Source organism: Manacus vitellinus, unplaced genomic scaffold (assembly GCF_001715985.3).
Source record: "Manacus vitellinus isolate BGI_N305 unplaced genomic scaffold, ASM171598v3 scaffold_12_pilon, whole genome shotgun sequence".
In the NCBI taxonomy this organism is placed as follows: Eukaryota; Metazoa; Chordata; class Aves; order Passeriformes; family Pipridae; genus Manacus; species Manacus vitellinus.
The window spans coordinates 16,565,966-16,587,935 of record NW_021938949.1 but is presented as its reverse complement, the minus strand read 5'-3'; the positions used below and the strand labels follow the sequence as shown (position 1 = coordinate 16,587,935).

General features: G+C 39.0%; 1 protein-coding gene across 5 annotated transcripts in view; it reads left to right on the top strand.

The window, feature by feature from the left end:
• Window positions 1-21,663, top strand: part of KIAA0556 (KIAA0556 ortholog) — a 57,114-nt gene extending 35,451 nt beyond the window's left edge. For all 5 annotated transcript variants that reach the window (XM_029957755.1, XM_029957756.1, XM_029957757.1 and 2 more), the window contains 11 exons: window positions 1,512-1,575; window positions 3,473-3,650; window positions 5,796-5,961; window positions 9,861-10,018; window positions 10,339-10,403; window positions 10,766-10,876; window positions 12,688-12,827; window positions 15,704-15,805; window positions 16,466-16,626; window positions 18,841-18,929; window positions 20,185-21,663. In XM_029957755.1, the coding sequence (XP_029813615.1) occupies window positions 1,512-1,575; window positions 3,473-3,650; window positions 5,796-5,961; window positions 9,861-10,018; window positions 10,339-10,403; window positions 10,766-10,876; window positions 12,688-12,827; window positions 15,704-15,805; window positions 16,466-16,626; window positions 18,841-18,929; window positions 20,185-20,240 (1,290 nt within the window). In that variant the 3' untranslated portion in view covers window positions 20,241-21,663. The remainder of the gene's footprint in view (window positions 1-1,511; window positions 1,576-3,472; window positions 3,651-5,795; window positions 5,962-9,860; window positions 10,019-10,338; window positions 10,404-10,765; window positions 10,877-12,687; window positions 12,828-15,703; window positions 15,806-16,465; window positions 16,627-18,840; window positions 18,930-20,184) is intronic.
• Window positions 21,664-21,970: the final 307 nt, after the last annotated feature.

The window sequence follows — 21,970 nt, the reverse complement described above, 5'->3', positions numbered from 1 at the left end:
AGGTAGGACAATGCTCACAAGCAGAAGTAGTTGGAATAGCAGAAAATTAGAGCATGTCTGAAAGAAAATATAGTGGACACCAGTGGAATAAGGGATCTGAGTAGACAAGAAAGGGAGAAAAGAGGTGATAATGTGGCTGGCACAGATGGTTTATGGTTTACAAGGGAGGGCATTATTTTGCAATCTATAAATCCAGTAACTTTATTATGCCCATGGGTTTTGATTTTCAGTAAAGTTACAAATTTGAATTCCCAACCTGGTCTTTTAAAGTTGTTCTAAGGAAGAGGCATCAGATCTCAAAGACAGAGTCACTGTTTTGCATGAAAAGCCCCCAACAGGAAGAGTTTTCCACCTTCTGTAGGTTCCTTGTGTGTGGGTATTTATTTCAGTGCACAAGTCTTGTCCCGTTTCACCTGAATTACCTTAATTACCACAGGGACATTTGCTGCCACATGAAGGATATTGCAGTCTGGGAGGAGACATCTGACATCCAGGATGTCAGTGGTTATACTGCAGAGATCTGATGGAACAGTAGGAGAACAGTGATGACAAGTCTTTTATTTATTTTTAGGCACAATGTAGGTCCATTTGATGTATTCTGGATGACAGGAAGTTTACTTCTAATGATAAATTGAACTATAGAGAAGTCTGGACTTCTAATTTCCTGTTTGGCTTTTTGACTACTAATGAGGATTGAGCTGATGTTTTTATAGAGCTACTCATAAAAATGCCAAGATGTCATTCTAATCTGCTTTATTAATTTTGGAGCCCAATACTGGTATATGTAAAGTTAGGATTGTTTTGCTCCAGTGTAGCATTTTTACATTTACCCACAGTGAACAGAATCAGCCATTTTATCACACTCAACTCAATGAAATGAACTTTATCTGCAACCCACTGCCATTTTTCTTTGTCTTTACTGCCCTGATTGCCCCAGTATGATCAGCAGGTTTTGCCCTCTGTTTATTCCCTCTCTGGTTTGCTGTGCTGAATAGCACAGGCTCTTTTTCATTAGTGTTGTCAGAGAACAAGCACAAACTTTTGGGCAAGTTTGCTTGTTTGTTCTGCCTCTTAGTTCTTGAGAAGGAATTGTGGTGGCACTCTCTGCTCTTGACTTCCTTACAGACTTCTTGTCTCTGCAATGCATTTGCAACATATTGCAAATACAGCATATTATCATTTGCTAATGGCAATTTGCAGGTAAATGAGGGTGACTCTAGAATTTCAACCTCTTTGAGAATAGGTATTTCACAGTACAGAGTCTCCCATTTCTGTATGAACTAACCAAAAGACCTGACCCTAACAGTCTCGATTTTCTAAGGATCCATATGATCTTTTACATTTTGGGACATGTTTTCCATTATTAGCAGGACAGCCAGGGTGGGGAGGCAAAGGGGAGATGGATATATAAAAGGCTGGATGTAGTAAAAACCAAAGGAACAGACATAAAAACTCTATAAACGATGCCTATAATGTATGTATAATGTTACACCTGTTGACTTTCTTTTTAGGTTCTAGAGCCAGACTCTTTCTCTGAATGTACACCTAAGGAGACAGGAATATTTACTGGAAAATGTAAGTTCTTACACTTCTTCCTTAACCACCTTGTGGTCAAACATGTTATCAAGGGGGACCTGATTTGTCAGAGCTGAACAGAACTTTGTGACAGATGTCAGGTCTAGAATAAAGAAGAGACATTGAATATTTAAGGCAGAAGCTTTGTTTACTATGGCATTTATTGTGACAGTTGGCTTTTAATCTCAGAAAAATAACATTAGCCATTTGTCTAGTCCCTGAATGGGATTTCTAATAGCTGTGGCCCTTACCCAGTAATTCTCTCCCAGTCCTGTGTATTTCTGTAGACTGAATTTTTCAGATTGGATTGACAGTAGAAACCCCACAGTAGAGCTGGATCAGAATGTTATATCCATGCTTAAAGTACCTGTTTCCTTTATCCTGTACAAACCCAACTCTCTGTGGGCCTTTAAATTGTTGTCCAGGGAGCTTCTGGATGGCCCAAGAGTGTCAGGATCAGCTCCTGCTCCTTTGACAAGAATTTCCAATGGGGTGTTAGGAATTCTTTTTCACCCTGGGGCAATCAAACACAGGAATAGGAATTGAGAGAGGGTCTGAAATCTGCCAGCCTTGGAGGTGTGCAAACATCCATGGGATAAGCTCCTTGGAGACCTGATCTAATGGACATGCCCTGAGCTTGGGGGTGGATTAGACACCTCCAGAGGTCCTTTTCCCCCTGCATCATCCTCAGATTCTCTGAAGGCATTGCCATGGTGAAGTGAACACTAAACCCTGTGTGAATGGCTGCTCCTCCCTGGCTTTTCCATGGGAAAATATATTCTGATTTTTCCTGAGATGTATTAAAAAAAACTTGCTTGTAAAAGCAAGTAAAAAAAACATGCTTGAACCTTGAGCAATTTTAGTTTTAGCAATGGTCTTGGGAATAGCATCTAATATCAATGTAGCCAGATTTGTCAGCTAACAGAACTATTTATTTCTTTGTGTCCTTGCAAATGCTAATGAGATCTTACACCCAAGGGAATTTATGTGTATATCAAGACTTGCTATAGCTATTTAAAGGTATTTGGGCTGGATGGCTTAATAGGTTTAATGCTTGTTTGTTTTTCAGGACACCATGACTACTGGTGCTTCTTTAGACACTATCCAACCTGATTAGTTGTGGATTTCTGTAGTGTGTGAAATGAAAGATATCTTTAATTTACAGTGATGGATTTTTTTGTGGAACCTGATCAGACTGAAATATTACTTGTTATATCTGTGTATGCTGTTTCTGGTTTTTTCCAGTAAGGCATAAAACAGGTGGATCTGAGGATACATATACAACCTTTTGTTTGTTCAGTTTTTCTTTCCTATTTATTTTCCAGAGATACAGGCTAATCATTAATTAATAATATTTATATTGCTGCTTTTCACTGATGCAGTCCCATTAAAATACTTCCATGTGTCCAGTTCTGATGTGAAGGTAGTATCTTAAAAACATTAGCAAAGCAAATTTGTGTTTTGCTTTAATTCTGAGTTGGTGTTCTCCAACAATTTATGGGATTATGAGAGGCTGGATTTATATGAACATATATAGTCATTTAGCTGGTGAAAGATGATGGATAGACTTCAGACCAATCTGTCTTCTCTGTGTCTGCATAATCACAAAATCTGTCATGTAACTGCTTAAATGTGTCACTGAGCTGCTGTCAGTCTGCAATCACAGTAATGAGACACTTGGTAATGTGCTTGATCAGGAGCTGGGTGGTTAAAAGTGAACAAGGTGTTGGCAGCCCACTAAAGGGCTGATACAGGCCTGGAAATATCCAAATCCAGCCCATAAAGTGATTTAATCTCTACAAAATATACATGCTGCTAACCATTGGGACTTGCATGCATGTTTATATTGGCTCCTTACTTCAAACTAGATAAATTATATGCATGTTCTTTTATGCAGGCCTGCAGCTGAATTTTACCATGACCTGGGGAGACTCCCATTACCTTGGACTGACAGGACTTGAGGTGATAGGAAAGAATGGTCAAGCACTAAAAATCAGCACAGAACAGATTTCTGCTTCACCCCAAGACTTAAATGATCTTCCAGAGTACACAGGAGATTCCAGAACGTTGGAAAAGTAAGTAAAGGAAAGACTTGGATGCATTTTACATCAGATTTGATAAAGTGACAGAATTATATAAGCTTCTATTATGCTAACACATGGTAATGCAAATATGATTTTCATCCCATCACTGCTCATTCTTGGAATTCACAAGCTGCCCAGGAACAGCTTGTTGTAGAAACATGAATGAGATGTTTCCAAAAGTTGGTGTTTGAGTTAGGGGATGGTAACAGGCCTGGTTGGTATTTCTGCCAAGGACTTTCCAGGAAGAAATGTGGGTGTTCTGAAGCATCTGTCTGTGCATATTCACTGATATTTATGCAGGATTTCTGGATAACTTCAAGGAAAATTTTCAACTTAGCAAACAGTGAGGATGTATTTGGGAATTGCACAAATAGGTGCCATTCTTTTGGCAATTTTTGCAGCTTTTTTTTTGTAATTTTAATGAAGTTTTATTCATTGACAAGTATATTTCCTCAAATTAACTTGTACTTCCTAAATGGCAGCAGTATAGAAATCACAAGCTGTAGATCTGGAGAGGACTTGGCATTTGGTTGTTATTGAAGCTGCATCCTGTTGTTTCTGAGTCATATCTCCATTTTAAAGGGTATTTTCAGTTGCAGTCCTCTGCTCTGGCATGTTTATGGTCTGTGACTGGGTTTATGAATTAGGACTTTTCAAAGTCTCTGTAGAGTCTTCCTTAGAATTTTGTATTTATTTACATGTGCACTAACTCTGTTATTTGTAATTTCTGCTAATCTGACTAATGCAGATATCAAATTTACTTGTATATAATTACTTGTTTCTTCTGCCTATTTGTGTGAAAATCTCATCTGTAGGCACTAAGATCTAAGAAATTTTCCCTGATGTATTTTAGGAATTTTATTTATGGTGCCTTTTCCTTGCCAGCTTTCCTACTGTTTTTTGGCCTGTGCACATGCATTTAACCTTCCAGAGTTTACAATCCTATCAATTTAGGGTTTTTTTTGATCATTAATTTTGTTGAAAGATGGCTTTTAATAAATTTGTTTATCCTGCTACTGAGCCAGGCTGCCTTTGAGTTTGCAAGTCCTCCCTCTTTCTGATGTCTTTCTTAGTAAGCGAGATACATTTTTAAATCTTTCTTTTACATACTGGATTGTTTTGCTTAAGAACTTCTTTGGGCACAAGAAATAGAGGCTTTTTTGGCTTTTGGTATTTCTGGAAGCATGTTGAATTTGAGTACACTACAGTGCTCTTCAGCTGTGGCATTTGGAATAAGTCCTGCGTGCTCTTCAAGTCAAGAATTATGTCTTCTCTCATGGACTCCCTAATCAGCTCTTCTGTGAAAGAGTCATTATTCAAATCTTTTCCTTTAAGGAACTGCCAAGTCTGGCACTCATTCTTCCATTAAACTTTTAAATAAATATTAAGTATATAGTTACTTTTTTGGGCAGTGTACCAAAGTAATTACAGTGGACAATTAATTCATATTCGTTACTCCATCTTTGTTTGCCATAGTTTGCAGTAGGAGAATATAAAGTCAGGATTCCAAAATGAGGAAATAACAGGTTTAACTTTATCTAGCCAGCCTGAAGTCTGTGCTGTTATGAAAAGACATTGTCCTGCTGGTAGGAAGCTTTCTAAAAAAAGTAGGGATGTGACTGACTGTGGGCATGAAGAAGGATATGAGCAAACTCTGGCTCTGCTCAGGGTTATCCAGCTGCCATCCAGTTCCTTGTTGGATTCAGCAGAGTTGTGTTGGCATAGTAACACACTGCAGAGTGCCAGACAGACTAGTGTAGGCATGGAACTATATTAATAAATTACATTGTGGCTGGGCCTTAGAGTTTTGCCTTCAGCCACTTTGGTACAAAGGTAGTTGAGCTTTCCTCTGCCCACCCCTGTTCACACAGGGAAAACCTATGGATTTTGCTGGTTTTCCTCAAACAGACCCAGCTAAAGAAAATACTGTTTTTTCTCCCCCCAGTGTCTTTAATTCAATAATTGCTTGTTATTTTTGATGCTTACTGTGCTTTTTAATTCATGCACATGGGCACAAGAAGCCCTGGAAGCTGAAAGCAGCACCTAGAATGAATTGAACATCTAGTAAAGTCACTGCTTTCCATGGGAGAAGCCAGCTTCTCCCTGCTTGCAGCTAATGGATTTTTCTCTTTGTAGGTTAATAGATGGGACTAATATCACAGTAGAGGATGACCATATGTGGCTCATTCCTTTCTCTTTTGGAGAAGATCATCTGCTCACAATCCATTTTGATAAAATTGAAAGTATCGCAGGGCTTCGCTTTTGGAACTATAATAAATCTCCAGAGGATACCTACAGAGGGGTAAGTAAAAGAAAAGGAGCACTGCCAGCAAAAATATACAGCAGTGCATTGGAAAATTGGTACTATGATGAATGAATATAGCTGCCTTAATGGAACACCATAAATCTCTCTAGATTGTCTGAGTCTGAATTTTGTGGCAGGTATAATGCATTCCTGTCTCCACAAACAGCACACATTGAAAAAAAAGCCAGAGATACTTTAAAGAAATCTTCAAAGCTGATTTTTCTAAGAGACACATACAATACCACATATTATTTTCAAGATATATGATTCTCAAGAGGTGTCCTCTCAATAGCTAATATTTAGACCTACCATACGATCCTGTGTTTCCTGGAATACAGGGAATGATATAAGAGGGAAACTTTTCCCATAGAAATTCTGTTTAGTTCAGTTTCAGAAGGCCATTCAATACTGCCTTTTCCAAGAAGCAAGAAGAGTCACTTGAACCCTTAACTGGGAAAGCTGATATCTTTAAACAGTTTGCTAAAATAGTTTAGCTAAAAATGTATAACATACCCCCTCTCTTCTTTTTCCAGATTTGTTTGGTTTATATTTGGTTTTTTCATACTGAATTATTGGAATTGTCTGGCAATTGGCACCTTTTGGAGATAATTTTACACCTTGTTGGCAATCTGAGTTTGGCTGTCCCTCATTTCTCTGCTGTATTTGCACTTGAAATGATAATGAAACAGTAGCTGCTGTTCACTGCACAGAAAGTTTATGGATCCATTTGTTTCCAGACCTCCCCTTTTGCACAGAACTGTTGCATTCTTGATGTCCAAATTCAATCAATAGATAAGAAGAAAAATGTTGATTTGTATTAAACTGAGAGACAGGACAAAAGGGATCAGCAAAGTTCTGGGAAAAAAATATACAACTGAAATTGGAGGCCTGGAACATTCATAGGATTGGGCAAGATAGTGGCAAAGTTACACAACTGTGTCTTTGTGTAAATTTACCTTTCAGGAGTTGCTTTAATGTGAGCACTGCCTGGCATCTTTTACTATCAGCACGGGGGCTCTTGGTGCTAAAGACTCCCAGAAGGCCAGAGCATAAGATCTTTCAATTCAAGCACAATTGATCTGGAGATTTCAACATATGGCACCTCATTTTGTGCCACATTGCATTAACCCAGCATGTTTGACACATGGGAGGGTTCTGGAGCATTTTGAGCTTCCCATCTCAATATACCCCCTGTATAAATTAGGGGTTTTGGTGACATTTGTGTCCTGATTTCAGCTGGGATAGAGTTAGTTTTCTTCCTGGGATCTCTGTTTTGGATTTAGGGTGAGAATAATGTTGAGAACACACTGATGTTGTTGCTGAGCAGTGCTTACTAAATCTCTAAAATCTAACGTGGAATTTGGTCTTTGGAGGCCAAACCAAGAAGAAAAAGGAAGAAAGGTATATTTTCAGCAGTTTGCTTGGCTAGGTAGGAAAAAGAAGAGAGTGTGATACAGATGCCCACCTGTAAGCCTACTGAAAGTCCCATAACAGTTAGTGGGTACAATTAAAAGGAATACAATCTAAAGTGGGTACAATTTAAAAGGATAAAATAAATGCAGTGCTGTAAAAGGATAAAATAAATGATTTGGAAAACTGAAAATGCAAGATATTGGCTGGGGCACAGTAAAGAGGCTTTAGGCTGTAAACCTGGGGCATCATGACGTCTGTCTCTTGAAGTATTGCTGCTCCTTCTAAGAAAGAGTCCCTGGGCATGAGATATGATGATATTCTAGGCAGCTGCAGGCTGCTGGATTCTATTCACAGCTTTAGTGTGAGAGGGTAATGGCAGGGAACTGTCAGAATGAAGACTTGGGTGCTATTTCCAGCTCTGTGAAAAATCACCTTGTGAAAGCTTTGTTATGCCATTTGTAAAATGCAATATGTGACGGCTGAGTGCCTCCTCAGATGATGAGAATTACTTAGGAATGAGAGCTGGAAAGGGCACATAAATATGAGCAGCTGTGCTATAATAGGTAAGATTTCATCTCTGAGGCTCCAGACTTCCCATTCACGACGTGTGTCCGTTTGGGAAAGTGTATTTCAGTGGGTTTTTCACTTCCCCTCCTTATCCTGACAGACTTATTCAGCTTGAAAGTAGCACGCAGAGTTTCTGATATGAAAAGGATATTCATATTTCTTTGCTCCCAAGTGTATTAAAGATGAGAGCAGAAATACTTATTTCTCCATACTCTGTAGTCACACAAACATTCCTTCCTAATTAATCTTCAGGCTGTTTGGAAATGAACTGAGCACCTCCTCTAGTGTAGTAAAATACCCGAGGTTTTCAAACCAAGAAAAAACCCAAATCTTCCTGAAGATTAGTTTCTTTTGGGATGTTGCATGTAATTATAATTGGATAAAACATCCTTTACAAATGGAAAAAAGGTGAGAACTGTTATGAATATCAGGTCACTGATAATATACAGGACTAGCAGAATGCTCAGAATATGTTAAAATTCTTAGATAGACACCTGAAATGTGAATTTTAACTATAAATATTGCATATATATTTTTAATAGATCCTAATAATGAAAATATTTGCATACAAGCCTAAGTTAACCTCAAATTATCTTTTATATATCGGGCAGCATGAAATCCAAAGATAAGAAAACTTACCTTTAGACTAAATTAAGTTTTTTGCTAAATAAATTAATCTGTTTTGATGCAGTCCGTTAATCAGCAGGCTTGAATCATAGTGCCAGTTATAAGGGCACATTGTTTCATTTTACAGGTGTTATTCCTTCCACACTGGCACTTGGTGAAAGATTCAGGGCAATAAATGCTGCTTATGATTAAGTTAAATTTAACGTATTTCAGGGCAAGATGAAGTGATTAATTGTTGCTGCATGATTGAATTGTTCTGTGACTGGGATCGTGGACACAACACCAGATGGTGCTGATGGGGGAGGGTGAAGGGGCCAGGGCTCCTGCATCATTTGAATAAATATGACTGAATTATTCAGTTTAATCTTCAGAGCTTGTATAAGACGTGTTTGCATCTATGATGTGGACACAGCTCAATTCTTTCTGTCTGGTGCAGGTACCTTTTCTTTATTCATATGCCCTTAGGTTACACACAGCACTGCTTGGCAGATGAGTTTGCATGATCCTGGAAAAGTCCAAGTGCCACCTGCCACAGAGATGAATAGCCCTGGTGAAATACAGGTTTCTGTAAATGCAACAGAGCCACAAAAGGCTGCTCTGGAGAGAGCACCACGCTGTGGGATTTCTGGAAGGGTGGCTCCAGCCAGGGCTGAGCAATCAGGCCTAACCCAGCAGTGCATTCAGGTGCATGATGAGTCTACTGTCTCCTAAAATCACCTTTGTGACATGTGCTGGCTGAAAAGCTGAGTTTTTCCATTCTGATCACGTGTGTAAATGTTGCTGCAGGCTCAGGAATCAGAATTGTTTAGGTTGGAAAAGATTGAGGTCATAGAGTCCACCTGTAAATCCAGCACTGCCAAGGCCACCACTAAACCATGTCCCCAAGTGCTTCATCTACACATCTTTTAAATCCTACCAGGGATTGGGATTCCCTCACTTCCCTTAGTGGCCTGTTCCAGTCTGTGAAGGGAAGTTCGCTGAGATCTAGTGAGATGCAGTGACTGAAACATCTGTAAATACATTTTTTTTTAATATTTCCCCCCCCAAATCTTCACCTCTCCCATCCCCATCAACGTCAGTGATGACACTGAATTGCACACTGAGGGTTGCCACTGGTATCTTGCTGGCTTAGGCTTTCTTTTGCCAAAGGATGTCACACTACACAGGAATGAAATGAAAACAGCAAAATAACTGACATTGTTTCAGCCTCTGAAGTGAATGCAATTGTTTGCAATCTATTTTAATTTGTGTCATGTCATGTAAACTCATGTTCTGTTACTTTAAACAAGGCCAAGGTGGTCCACGTGTTGCTGGATGGGCACAGCATCTCCCCGCCAGAGGGGTTCCTCATCCGCAAGGGACCAGGAAATTGCCACTTTGACTTTGCCCAAGAGATTCTCTTTCTTGACTATCTGCAGCCCCAGCCAACTAATAAAGTGCACAGGAGGTAAAGTAGGATGTTTCTGTTATCTGAACCACATGATTTCTCTTCACTGTTTTCCTGTTGTTCCACGTTCTCTGTCAGTGCCAATTGTACGAGACACCTGGATGAAAATATGGAGCACTTGGAGCAGAGTGTTTAATTGGGTCTTAATTATAAACTGTTACCCAGATTTTATTGAGATCAGAGGACAGTCTAGTCCATAATTGCAGGTGGAGGGGCCAGGGAGGCTGTTTGTAGAGGCTTAGTCCTTTGGGTTTGTTCTCTTCTTTTCCGAATGAGCCAATGGTACATAAAAAACCTATTTGTCTTGGTTTTTTTGGCAGGACTGGGTCAAAGAGAATGGAACAAGCCAGCATGGACTATGAAGCACCCTTAATGCCATGTGGTTGTATCCTCCTCTGTCATTTTCTTACTTGTCATAGAGAATATTTTAAGAGTTATGTACTATGGTTAGGAGTCCTGAGCTTTTTGAATCCAACAATTTCTAATGCTTTAAGAAGTTAACAGGATACCAAGAACATGAGAAAGGCTTGCATTAAGTATGACTTAGGAATAAATAAATGGAACATAATAGATGAATGTGTGGCCTGTTTTCAGATACTCTGATAGCTTTTTCTCCTGAACTGCAAATAAGAGTGTTGGACATGGAGGTGTGGGCTGCACAATACTTTTTCAAGCTGCAAATTAAATAGTCTGTTAGGACAAAGTAACAGTACTGAAATTGTTCCTTAACAGCATTTTGCTTTTTAGTTGTTTTCCAGTTTCAACTCCTGACAAGCTGGGGTGATCCATACTACATTGGTTTGAATGGACTGGAGTTGTTCAATGAACATGGAGACCAAATCTTACTAACTGAGAACAGTATCCTTTTCACACCAAGCACTTCTGTCCCTGTGGACACACAGTTTGCTCCCTTCAGATTTTCATATGGCATCACTTGCTACTTCTTCCATTTCCAGTTTATCCTGTGTGATTAACTCTGCTTCTATTTCTCTCTTTCTGTGTGATGAATATTGCTTCTGTATGTTTTTATGTATTCTATATAGTTTCAGAAAAGTATATACTTGGGATGCACCAGTAAAGCAGGATAAGGTTAGAGAAGGGAAGGCTTAAGAAGGACATGGTATTTTTTGCTGTTGACATTTATTTCTTCTGAGGAATGGAAGGACCAGAAAGTTTGCTGAGCTGTAAATTCACAAGAAAAGGTTGAGCTCGGTGCCTTTTTTGTGGAAGCTTTCACTGGGCCCCAGGAAAGAAATTTTTCATAGCTCTTGTTCTGGAGATTTAGGCTGTTCTAGAAACCTGATCCAGTCATGAAGATCAGGGCTGAGGGTTTGAATTTGATTCAGTGTTCCCTGGATAACCAACAGAGGGAATGAAGGGCATGTTTGTGAGATTGGCAGTCATCCAGGTGACACTTCCATGCTCTGTCCCAGCAGACAGTTCAGATACAATACCCAACATACAATTCACATGGTTCACTTACATGGCAGAAACACTTCTTAGCCAACTAGAAAGAATAAATAGCACAAATGCTGCATGAATTGTATGTCTCTAAGGATCCTCATTGCCTAAGAAATAGGACATACAGTGAAAAGGCAATAAAGGCTTTTTCCCAGTTTTTGTTTGTATCTTGTGTGATATGTGATGGACTTGAAACATTTGTAATGGATAAGAAGCATTTTGAAATTGAAAAGTAACAAATTGGTTTTAAGAGCAAGGGATCTTTAACTTAGCTGGGATTTACAGTGCAAACCAGTGCCAGGTAAAGAACCCTCAGCTCGTTTTGAATGATCTCCTGCTCCTGCCTGTACAGTGGGGTTGATGGGATGTATTGGGATCCTAAAAAAGCATATTTGTCTTAGTGCAGTACTTAATGTGATAATTCACTCCTGAGTCTGGAGCTTTTCTTAAACACTTGAGGCATTGCTGTGTTATTCCTGAAATTCTTTATAAATACTTAGAGACTCAGGCCTTTTAGAAAGCAGGATAAAAGGGAGATTAATATCCCTCAAACTGGATTGCTCAGGATTTATAATGCTGAAGACATTGCCATCCATCCACATTTCTTTGTCTTTAACATACATGTCTTTAACATACATATGTTTTTAACATAAGTATTCTCTTACAGAGAAAATCTGGTTGCCTGTTCAGTGGGAGGTTTAATCTTTCCCTCTCAAAGAGCTGATAAAGGGTCTTATTAGACAGTTAGTGATTTTTACCACAAACCTTGAGAAACCCAAGCAAACTCTAGTCTGATGGCTACCTCCTGCAAGGATACTTACCTTGAGATAGGTTTGATATGAGGAGTTTTCACAAACTTATCATAAAAAAATGGGGCTTTGTCACCAAGGAGCCGAGATGTGCCTGTTCCTGATAACAGAACTTTATTGATGAAGTCATCAATTATATATATATATTTCAAATACGTATTTGAAAATAAACTAAATAGTAAATTTATTGCTATTTTAAAAATAAATTGGAGTGCCAGAGTCTTTAGGGATTGTCCTGCTTTCAGAAATGTGCCCCCACTCTACTTATGTGAAGTCCTTGGAGCACTGTTGTCACGGTGAATACTCATCCATGCAGTTGGAGACAGCAAGCATGAACCTTTAAAGGTGGTGTTTCTGAAATGTTGCTTTCAGTTATTTTACACTTAAAGCTTTTCTCAGACATTGCTGCTTTTCCAGACAGTGTCAACGTTTTGGAAGATGTATCTGGAGACATCCGAACTCCAGACAAGCTCATTGACAGAGTCAATGACACGACTGATGGCAGACACATGTGGCTGGCACCAGTTCTGCCTGGCTTGGTACATTTTTCCCTTTCCATTCTGTTTTAGTGATGTGTGTGGATGTAGCTGGAAGCACAGAGGGAAGGGGAAACATGCATAATTTATAGGTAAACTTGATATTAGTACCTGATATTAAATCACTGCTTTTTAGAAGAAGTGCTTTTTATTCCAGCTTCTCTCCACTGCTCAGGCAGCAGCAGCAGAGGTTTCCCAGGTTTGTAATTCCTGTCTCCATGGTGCAACAGCAGAATTTCCAAGGCTGGTAGATGGTTTTTGAGTTATTATGATAAAGATAATGACAGAGGAGCTTAATGTGTGTATTTTGTGCAATAAACACCTTTCAAACTGGAGTGAACCGGGATCTTAAATTCATTTTTACAAAATGCAGTGAATGTTGTTCCAGCAGTAAGAATTATATTTAATCTCATTTCCTGTGTTGAATTCAAATCCATAGATTACGGATGGCAGACTTAAGTATTTCATGTCCTAAGGCCACAAGTGATTCAGCCCTTTTAGTAGCCCCATGTTTAGATATGGGATATCAAATGTCTAAACAGGAAAAGCAGATGAATTTCGATAAGTTCTGACCTTGTTTTGGGAGAGGACATTTTTTATGGGCCTGTTATGGACATCATTAAGCTGTGTTTATTTCTTAGGAGAGGATGGGTTTGAAAACAGAACTAAATGTAAACCTGACGTGATACGTTATAACTGTGTTGGGAAAATCCTTACTCTGTTATTGACTGGAATTTTAAAAGCACGGAATTAAGCCAATTTTTATCATTGTATGTTGTAATGCAGTGGGTGTAATAAGATAAAGTTTTTAAGTATACTTGGGAATAGTGACCACTTGCATTTCTTAGGAAGGTCTGGGTAATGCTTGAGGGTCGTACTGTGTAGATCCCACATTCTGAATCCTGGGAATTTGCTGGGATGCTCAGATATCCATCCTAACGTGACGAATGATTGATTTGACAGCCAGCTGAGTTTGCTCCTGTCCTTACAAAAGCCACGCTTGCAGAGGCTGTTTCACTGGGGCAGAAATGGAAACAACAGTCCCTGGAGTTCTGGCAGAGGGGCCCACGCTGCTTTGTGTTGCTCTGTCTGACACCAAAGTACTGCAGAAGAACATAAAATACCAGTATTAAAGGGTAAATTGATAATGTGTGAAATGCAGGAGGCAGAAGCAGTTTAATGGCACTTTCTGTCCTTGAACTGTAGCAAATTACACCTTTTTAAGACCCACAGAGTACTTTTCTCTCCTCCATCGTCCCTGGGATGGTTGTTCAGCCAGGAAGTACAACTGGATTAAGCAATCAGGGTGTTGATGCTCAGCCTCTGTAGCTGGGCTGCTGAACCAAAGCCTGTGTGTCCTCACCTCCTCAGTGCTGGGCTGCTCCAAAACACTCAGGCTGCCTGGAAAGCTGCATTAACTCTTTGCTATATAGGAAGGCTCAAAAGCTTGAAGGAAATTTATGTTATAGCTTTTCTTTTCTAAATGTCTTTTTCTTTCTAATTCTATAAGTGTTTTTGCCTTTTGCAAGGTTGTTACTAATTAAGTAGAATTTGAATGCTTTGTTCCCCTGTTACTGATTGTCGTTTTATTTATTTGTTTGAATGGATTTTTTAATCAAATTTATCATTTGCTGTGGGACTAACAATTGCTAGTGGGAGACAGCCCCAGTTGTGTTGTGGAAAATCATAGATACAAACATTCCTATTGATCCCATTTACCTTTCTTTCTTCAGTTAAAAAAAAAAAAGCATAATGATTTAATATATCTTATGATATCTCCTCTAATACATCAAAGGATTAAAACTTCAGAGCATGCTAAAGATGAAGCTTAAGATATGTTGATCCAAAGTTGATATAGTGGCTCATAAAAGGAATAGCATAGAATTAACTGTAACAGGCAAGATTGGTTTCCTACAGGCTAATCTTTGGCTTTAGCATCTTGGCATTAGTGTCACTGAAAGTAAAGTGAATAATACATCAAGCAATAATTGTTTAGGAAGCATCTGGAGAATTATCTCTACATTCCACTTAGTGTAACTCACACAAAAATTGCAAAATTTCTGGGAGAGCTTTCAAAGTCAGGGGATACAGGAGAAATTTTAGTCTTGCAAATAGAAAGGTGGATTCTATTCATATTTGGTAGAAAGAAATGGAATAGGGTAGAATGGAATTGTAGAATGGGTTGGAAGGGACCTTCAAGCCCATCTCAACCAACCCATGGGCAGGGACACCTTTCCCTATCCCAGGTTGCTCCAAGCCCCATCCAACCTGGCCTTGGACACTTCCAGGGATGGGGCAGCCACAGCTTCTCTGGGCACCCTGTGCCAGGGCCTCCCCACCCTCACAGGGGGCATTTCTTCCCAATATCCCATCTAACCCTACTCTCAGTTTGAAGCCATTCCCTCATTTCACTCCAGGCTGTTGTAAATAGTTTTTCTCCATCTTTCTTGTGGGCTCCCTTCAGAACAGAATTAGAACAGAGTAGAATAGAATAGAGTAGAGTAGAATAGAATAGAATAGAACACAAGAGGCACCCGTTTGTCTTATTCTGAAGCACATGTCTGTGTTTGGTTGATGAAATACTCATTAAAAGGGTCTGTCTCCCCCCCCTCCAATTACCAGGCAGTCCAGGATGACCAGGATGGTCTAGATGTCACCTGCTGGCAATTTATACATCCTTTTGAGAGGGCAGCTGTGGGGTAGAAACCACATCTGTGAGTTAGCAGCAGGGATGATGCTGAACTTCAGTCCTTGGCATTGGTTACCTCACCTCCGGCTACATCTCTTTAAATACGAACCTCTTTTGATGCAACATGCGTGAGAATTTAATTTCTTGGGGGAATCTGTGCTGTTAAATATAAATTAATTCTCTTTTACAGGTGAATAGGGTGTATGTCATTTTTGATGTACCTACTACCGTGTCAATGATCAAGTTATGGAATTATGCCAAAACGCCTCAGAGAGGTGTGAAAGAGTTCGGGGTAAGTAAATTTTCTGTGCATTTTGTATGTTCTGGTGAATCAGCTGCTTGATTTCTATATGGATTTTCACAGTTTACTGAAGTGTGATTCCATATAATCTCAAAGGATGGAATTCATCTCATTTAACTCTGCATTTAGTGTTAAAATGACTAATCTATGCCAGTCATCTGTCCTCCTTTTTTTTTGTCCAGGGAAAGAACACTTTATCTGATTTTTTTCTTAGATAATTGTCTTAAGATAGGATAATGCTTTTCTTTTTCCACTGACTGTAGAGCAGCCCTGGAAGACTAGTTTAAACTACAAACCCAAGTTTTAGACAGCTGAAGTGAGGTGAGATTCATTAATTCCTAGATTTAAGAGTGATTCACTCCAGTGAATAGAAAGGCAATTATGTAAAACATGAAATACATTTTTAATTACCTTCTTGAAAGCTGCATTAAAAAACATCAGTGAGAGCATAAAAACTTGGAGGGAGGGGGAACCCCCAAACCCCAGCAGCGAATAGAAATGGAAGTTTTGAAGGAGCAAAAGCTAAATTAACGAGCAGATTTGTGTAACAAATAGGGCAAAATAATTTCTAGTTAATTGCTAGAGACAATAGCTGAAAGCAATGGTTGGTTTCCAGGTGGTTTTTTTGTTTGTTTTGTTAAATATCTGTAGCTTCTGGTGGATGACTTGCTGGTGTACAATGGGATTCTGGAGATGGTGAGCCATGTGGTGTCAGGAATCCTCCCAACCTGTGACCCAGTGGTCCCATATCACACCATCCTCTTCACAGATGATGAGAAGATTTGCCATCAGGAGAAGAGAACTGTTATTAGGTATGTGAGTGGATCTTGAATCTCATTTTTAAACAATGTGTGCATGTGACTGATGTCAGCAATATGTGCATTGCTATAGAAAATTCCCTTCCAAAGCGCCTCACTTAATGAGAAATAAATAGGTTTTTAGATACAAAGACCAAATTACCAGCTTTATGTGCACTTACTGGGATTCATGATTTATATTTACATGTGTTTTCATGAAAGCCTATAAACACAGAAGAAAAAGTTAAGCTTCCTCAGAGAAGGGATAATAAATCCCAATGATATCACATAGAGGAGGGAAAAAATAGAAAGTTAATGAAAAAGAACCAAGCATCAAAATTACAGAAAACAAAGTCCTCTGATTTGACACAGATGCTAATTAAGGAACCAGAATTCTACTATTTTATAAACATTCTAAAATAATGAACTTGCTAAAATGAGAAATGACTTGCATTTGGAGGAATGACACTTTGAAACCACTAAGTTGGCAATCTCACAGGGAATGTGATGAAATGCGGTGAAAAATGCACTTACATTTAGAAGGTTAGAATTGACAGGGTCTAAAAAACAGTCCCTGGCAAAGGAAAATAAAGATTGAAAGAATAATTTATTTTAAATGGGATTGAAAAGTGAAGAAATGAAAGCTTATAGAAACGAACACTTTCTTACACATTGGACAGCTAACAAATAGAATGTCTTGCACACACACCATTGGGGAAAAAAAAAAGGCAAGTTTTGCATGGAAAAATGGCACGTGATCCATTCAGAAGGATATTCAAATATTTAGAAATTAGCAGGAGGAACATAAGCTGTCCTGATTAGGAACAGAAGTTCACATTTGCCTGCAGGGTTTGTTTTCCTGGGTTTCTCTAAAGCATTGGCTGTTGGCCACTGGAACTGTCAGATGTTAAATAAATTACTGTTGTTTGGTTGTGTTGTGTGAGACATGTTTTTGTACAAGTGGCTGTGTTGTCGTGGTGAGATTTGGAGGTGAGCAATTTTTCAAGTGAAAACGTTACTGAAATGAGAACGTCTGGAGGAAATAAAAGTTTTGAGGAATTTTTCAGTGGCATATAAAAAGGAGTAGGAGGGGAAATGAACCTTTACTTTCCTCAGCTTCAGGTCTTTCTGTGAGTAAAGTTATTTTCTTGGAAACAGAGAAGCAGCAGATCTTTTTCACATAACTTCCTTTGCACATGTTGTAAGACTTATATCCTTTGATTTGCTTTGAAGAGGAGTATCTTTTTGGGGTCACAAAACTGCATGGTCTGTTCTCCAGTTGAGAACATGCTGAGTCTGTTCTCTTCTAGGCTTCTGGGCAGGAGCTTTCTTGGTCTTTGTTCTTTGCCTGCTTTGCAATCTTCTTTCCCCTTTTTTTCACCTCCCACCCTACTAAAATATAGGGTACTTCAGCAGCTGGATAATATCCCTTCATTTTAAAAATAGTCTTGGGTTTTTATATGTTGTTACTTCTGACTGTGGCCTGTTCTCTTTCACATGTCACTGTTCAGTATTTTATGAACCCTGAACTTGAGTCTGATATTATCATCAATAGTGTAAGTTCTGATTTCCTTCAGTGTTGGCTCCCCTGCTTCACCCTGACAGTTTGGGAGACATTACATTTTTCTCCAAAAATAGAAACCCATTTTGTGCAGTGTTTGTAGAGAAAAGAAAAATACACCTCTTTTGTTCCAAAGGTACAAATGTTTTGTTTTGTCTGTGAAAGGGAGATGTTATTAGTGATGTTTTCTTCACCTTTCCATTCAGCTCACATTTTTCTCTGTAATTTAATTTAATTTCACTTTAAAGTTATTACTTCTTTCCCCAAAAGAAATGGTTAAAATTTTGCAGCAAAGCAAAGCTTGTCACAGTAAATTAATTTTGTTTAGTTCAGAAAACTTTCAAATAATGCTATTCCAGTATTACAAAGCAGTGTGAAGTTCCATATAGGGATTTTTATACCCTGTATGTACAGCTCTGATTTAAAATCTCACTTTGGTTAATGTGGTTCAAGCTGTGTAGGCAAGGCTTGAAAATTGTAGAGTGAATATGATATTTATATTTGAATGTGTGCCTGAATGAATGTGTACTAATTAAAACTGGCAAGGAATCCTTCAGGTGGGTGCAGACAGAAAGTTGTGCTTTTTGGTAACTTTTTCCATAGAAAACCCTCATAACTTTTCATAATGTTGATTATTTTGGCTGTTGGACTGATTTGCATCTTTTCAGCAATCATGTGGGAGACCAGGATGTCCGAATGATGAATGAAAATGAGATTGTCACAAACAGCAAAAAGAAGCAAGTTGTGGCTGATCCAGGTAAGTTCTGTCTTCCACAGTTTTCTTCTGATCACTTCCTACAGACACAGTGTGGATAATGAACATTTTTAGAGACCTAAACTGGGAAAACTGGGAAGTCTTACACCTCTTACATGTATTTAACTCTACTTTTTTTACCATAGAAACTATGGATTTCATAATCTGGTGGATTTTTATTCTATATCTAAATCTGAAAGGGGATGATACAGATCAAAGACATATTTGGCTTTTACCAACCCAAATGGGATAGTCCTTAGGAAAGAAACTGACTGAAGATAAATTGAAAATTCATATTAATAGTGCAGGTTCATAGCTTTTGGAATAATAGGCTCATTGGATCCCCACTGGTCTTCTAAGCAGCTTTAGAGATGATGCAGATGTGTCTGAATATCAGCTGCTTGTTGCTCCTTGAGCAAATCCAAAATCATGATAAGTGTAACAAGGGGGAAAACATGTTGACTTTATTCCTCCTACTGTCTTTCTGCTTGGTCTTTTCTCTTTGAAAGTGATAATTAAAAAGACAACCCCTATTTTTTTTCCCCAAGGAGAAAGAGTAGATTTTATTTATAGTCATTCATTGTAAATTACTCAGAATAGCTCCCTAAATACATTACAAATTCTCACCCAAGCTGGTATATTCATGATTGGTTTTCTCTCCTGAGCATGACACTTTCTCCAATTAGTTCTCCAGAAAGTGTTGCAGAAATTATTTGATGGCTTTTAATAACAGTTCTGTAGCAGAAGGATTTGAAAGGCCATTGCCTGTACAAAAACAGCTTGGAAGTTATTAGTATATTAGCACAGGCTGTGCCAAAAGTCTCCTGGACACCTCTGTGCCTGTTGGAATGACATCCTGGGTTGCAGAGCAGAGATAGCCAAGAGAACAGCTCTCATTGCCATGGCCATCACATCTATTGTCCAGTGTGCTGGGATCAGCCACAGGGGTTGTTGATAACAGATTTGTGCAATGATTTGGGTTGGAGGAGACCTCAGATGGTCCCCTCCTGAGGGAGGGTCCAAACTTCCACTCAGGTCAGTGTCAACATTAAATTCAGACCAGATTCCACAGGAAAGCAAATCCGTGGGACTGTTAAAAAGTGGCAGCCCTCACTGTCAGTGTGAGAAACATCACTGAGAAGAACAGCTCAGCTTTCCTTCTGGGATGGAAAGAGAAATGGGCATTTTTCTTCCTCACCTTCCTCTGTGGCTTCACTGTTAGTGTGCAGTCCTAAACCAGCTCCATTTTCCCTCACAGCCTTGCGTCCAAAAACCTGCATGTGTGAGAAAGGGCTGCAGAGGAGGAAAAGATAACAAGGGAAGTCCTGGATGCATCCAGCCCTGAATAACTGCAATCCAGATCTCCAAGATGTACATCATCCAAATGGAAGATTTTCTACGTCTGCTGTTGCTGAACCACCTCCTGTCTTATGAGGGGCAGTTTTATTTGCCACAGGAAATTTTCTGCAGAATGAAATCTAAAGCATGAATTTATTTTCCTGGGGGTTCTTTGTCATGATCTGTCTGATTTTTTTTTCCCCCTCATCTCTTAATTGAAAATCCAGGGAGGAAGGAACATAAAGGAGAGAGTGAGAACTTTACTGCTGACAACTGTTCCTGCCAAGTACTGAGAACTTGGGTGAAGCAGGATGGTTTTATAACCACAGGTTTTTCAGATTGTATTCAAGCTTTTTTTCCTAAATCCTAGCTGGATGATCACAAAGATCCTCACTAGAAGGAACTGTTGATTTATTTCTGATGCCTGTAAACAGTTCTCTGGGAAATGCACTTATTAGAGGAAATAACTCTTTACCTGTCTGTCTCTGGGCTGCCACTGCCTGTTTTGATGCCGTGGCTCTCAGCAGGAGCTGACACTGTTTCTGACACCAGGAGAGGTTCCCCTGGGCTTGCAGAAGTGTGATGGATGCTTTTAGGAAATGGAGATCGGGAAGAAGGTTTATCAAGGTTTAGCAAGTGCATTTCAGCTGTCATTTCTTTCATGTTTTGCAGTGAAATAATAATTTCTTTCATTACTTCACTACCATGAAAAAAGCAAATGAGGTGTTTTGCCTGGAGTGCCATTGACAGGCACTCTACACATTCTTCAGAGTCCTCCTGCTGCAGAGCAATGTTCTTTTCTCCTATTTTGCCTGCTCTTGTTTATATGAACAAGGAGGCCATACTTCTGTGCTGCACTATTCACATCTGTTGCCAGCAACATATTGTCACTTCTGAGAAATGGTAAATGCATTTTAAGTAGCAGAAGGTAAGGAGCAGAGTGCATTTTTACACAAAAATTACCCTGGAACAAAAGCTCTAACCAGATAAATATGCTGCAGGATTTGCTATGCAAATGTACTTTTCACTGAAAATTTGGTGTTTGTGACAACCTGAATAAGTTTCCTCCATAGTAGATTCTTCCTTTCTCATTTAGAACTCGCTCATTCTAACCCAAACCAGTTGATGATTCCATGATTGTTTCCAGAGAGAACTGAACACTGAAGCCAGGATGTGCTTTTAGACATAAAACAAAGTTACTGTTGCAGCTGTTGCTGTAGAATCAAACCATTCTGCTTCCCTTTCTGTCCTAAGTCAGGAGTGTAATATTTTGTATATTTGCTTATTAAAACTTCACTGCTGCTGGCTAAGCTGAAAAGACACAAGATAGCAATGCATTTCCCAAATTTCTATGTATTGGTGGACCAACAAAATGTATTTTGTACTAAATACAAACCACTTTATTTCTAAATGTAAAATAGTGTGTGAGAGTACATTGCACTTTTTTCAAGGGCTCTTCCCAATCTTCACTGACAAAAGAACCCTTTTGTTCTGAGAACTCTCCCCATAATGTGTTTCATGGTGTAAATCTACCAAGAACCAAGTTCTAATTTTTGCTCCAAATCATAGAACAGGCAACTCCAAAATGAAAACCAGGAGGAGCTGAAAGGAGGGATATTGTGAGAGCTCAGAACAGATATAAATGTCTGTATTTGGAAGAGGAGAGGCTATAGCAAGGTTCTGAAGACTTGAGGCACAACCACAGA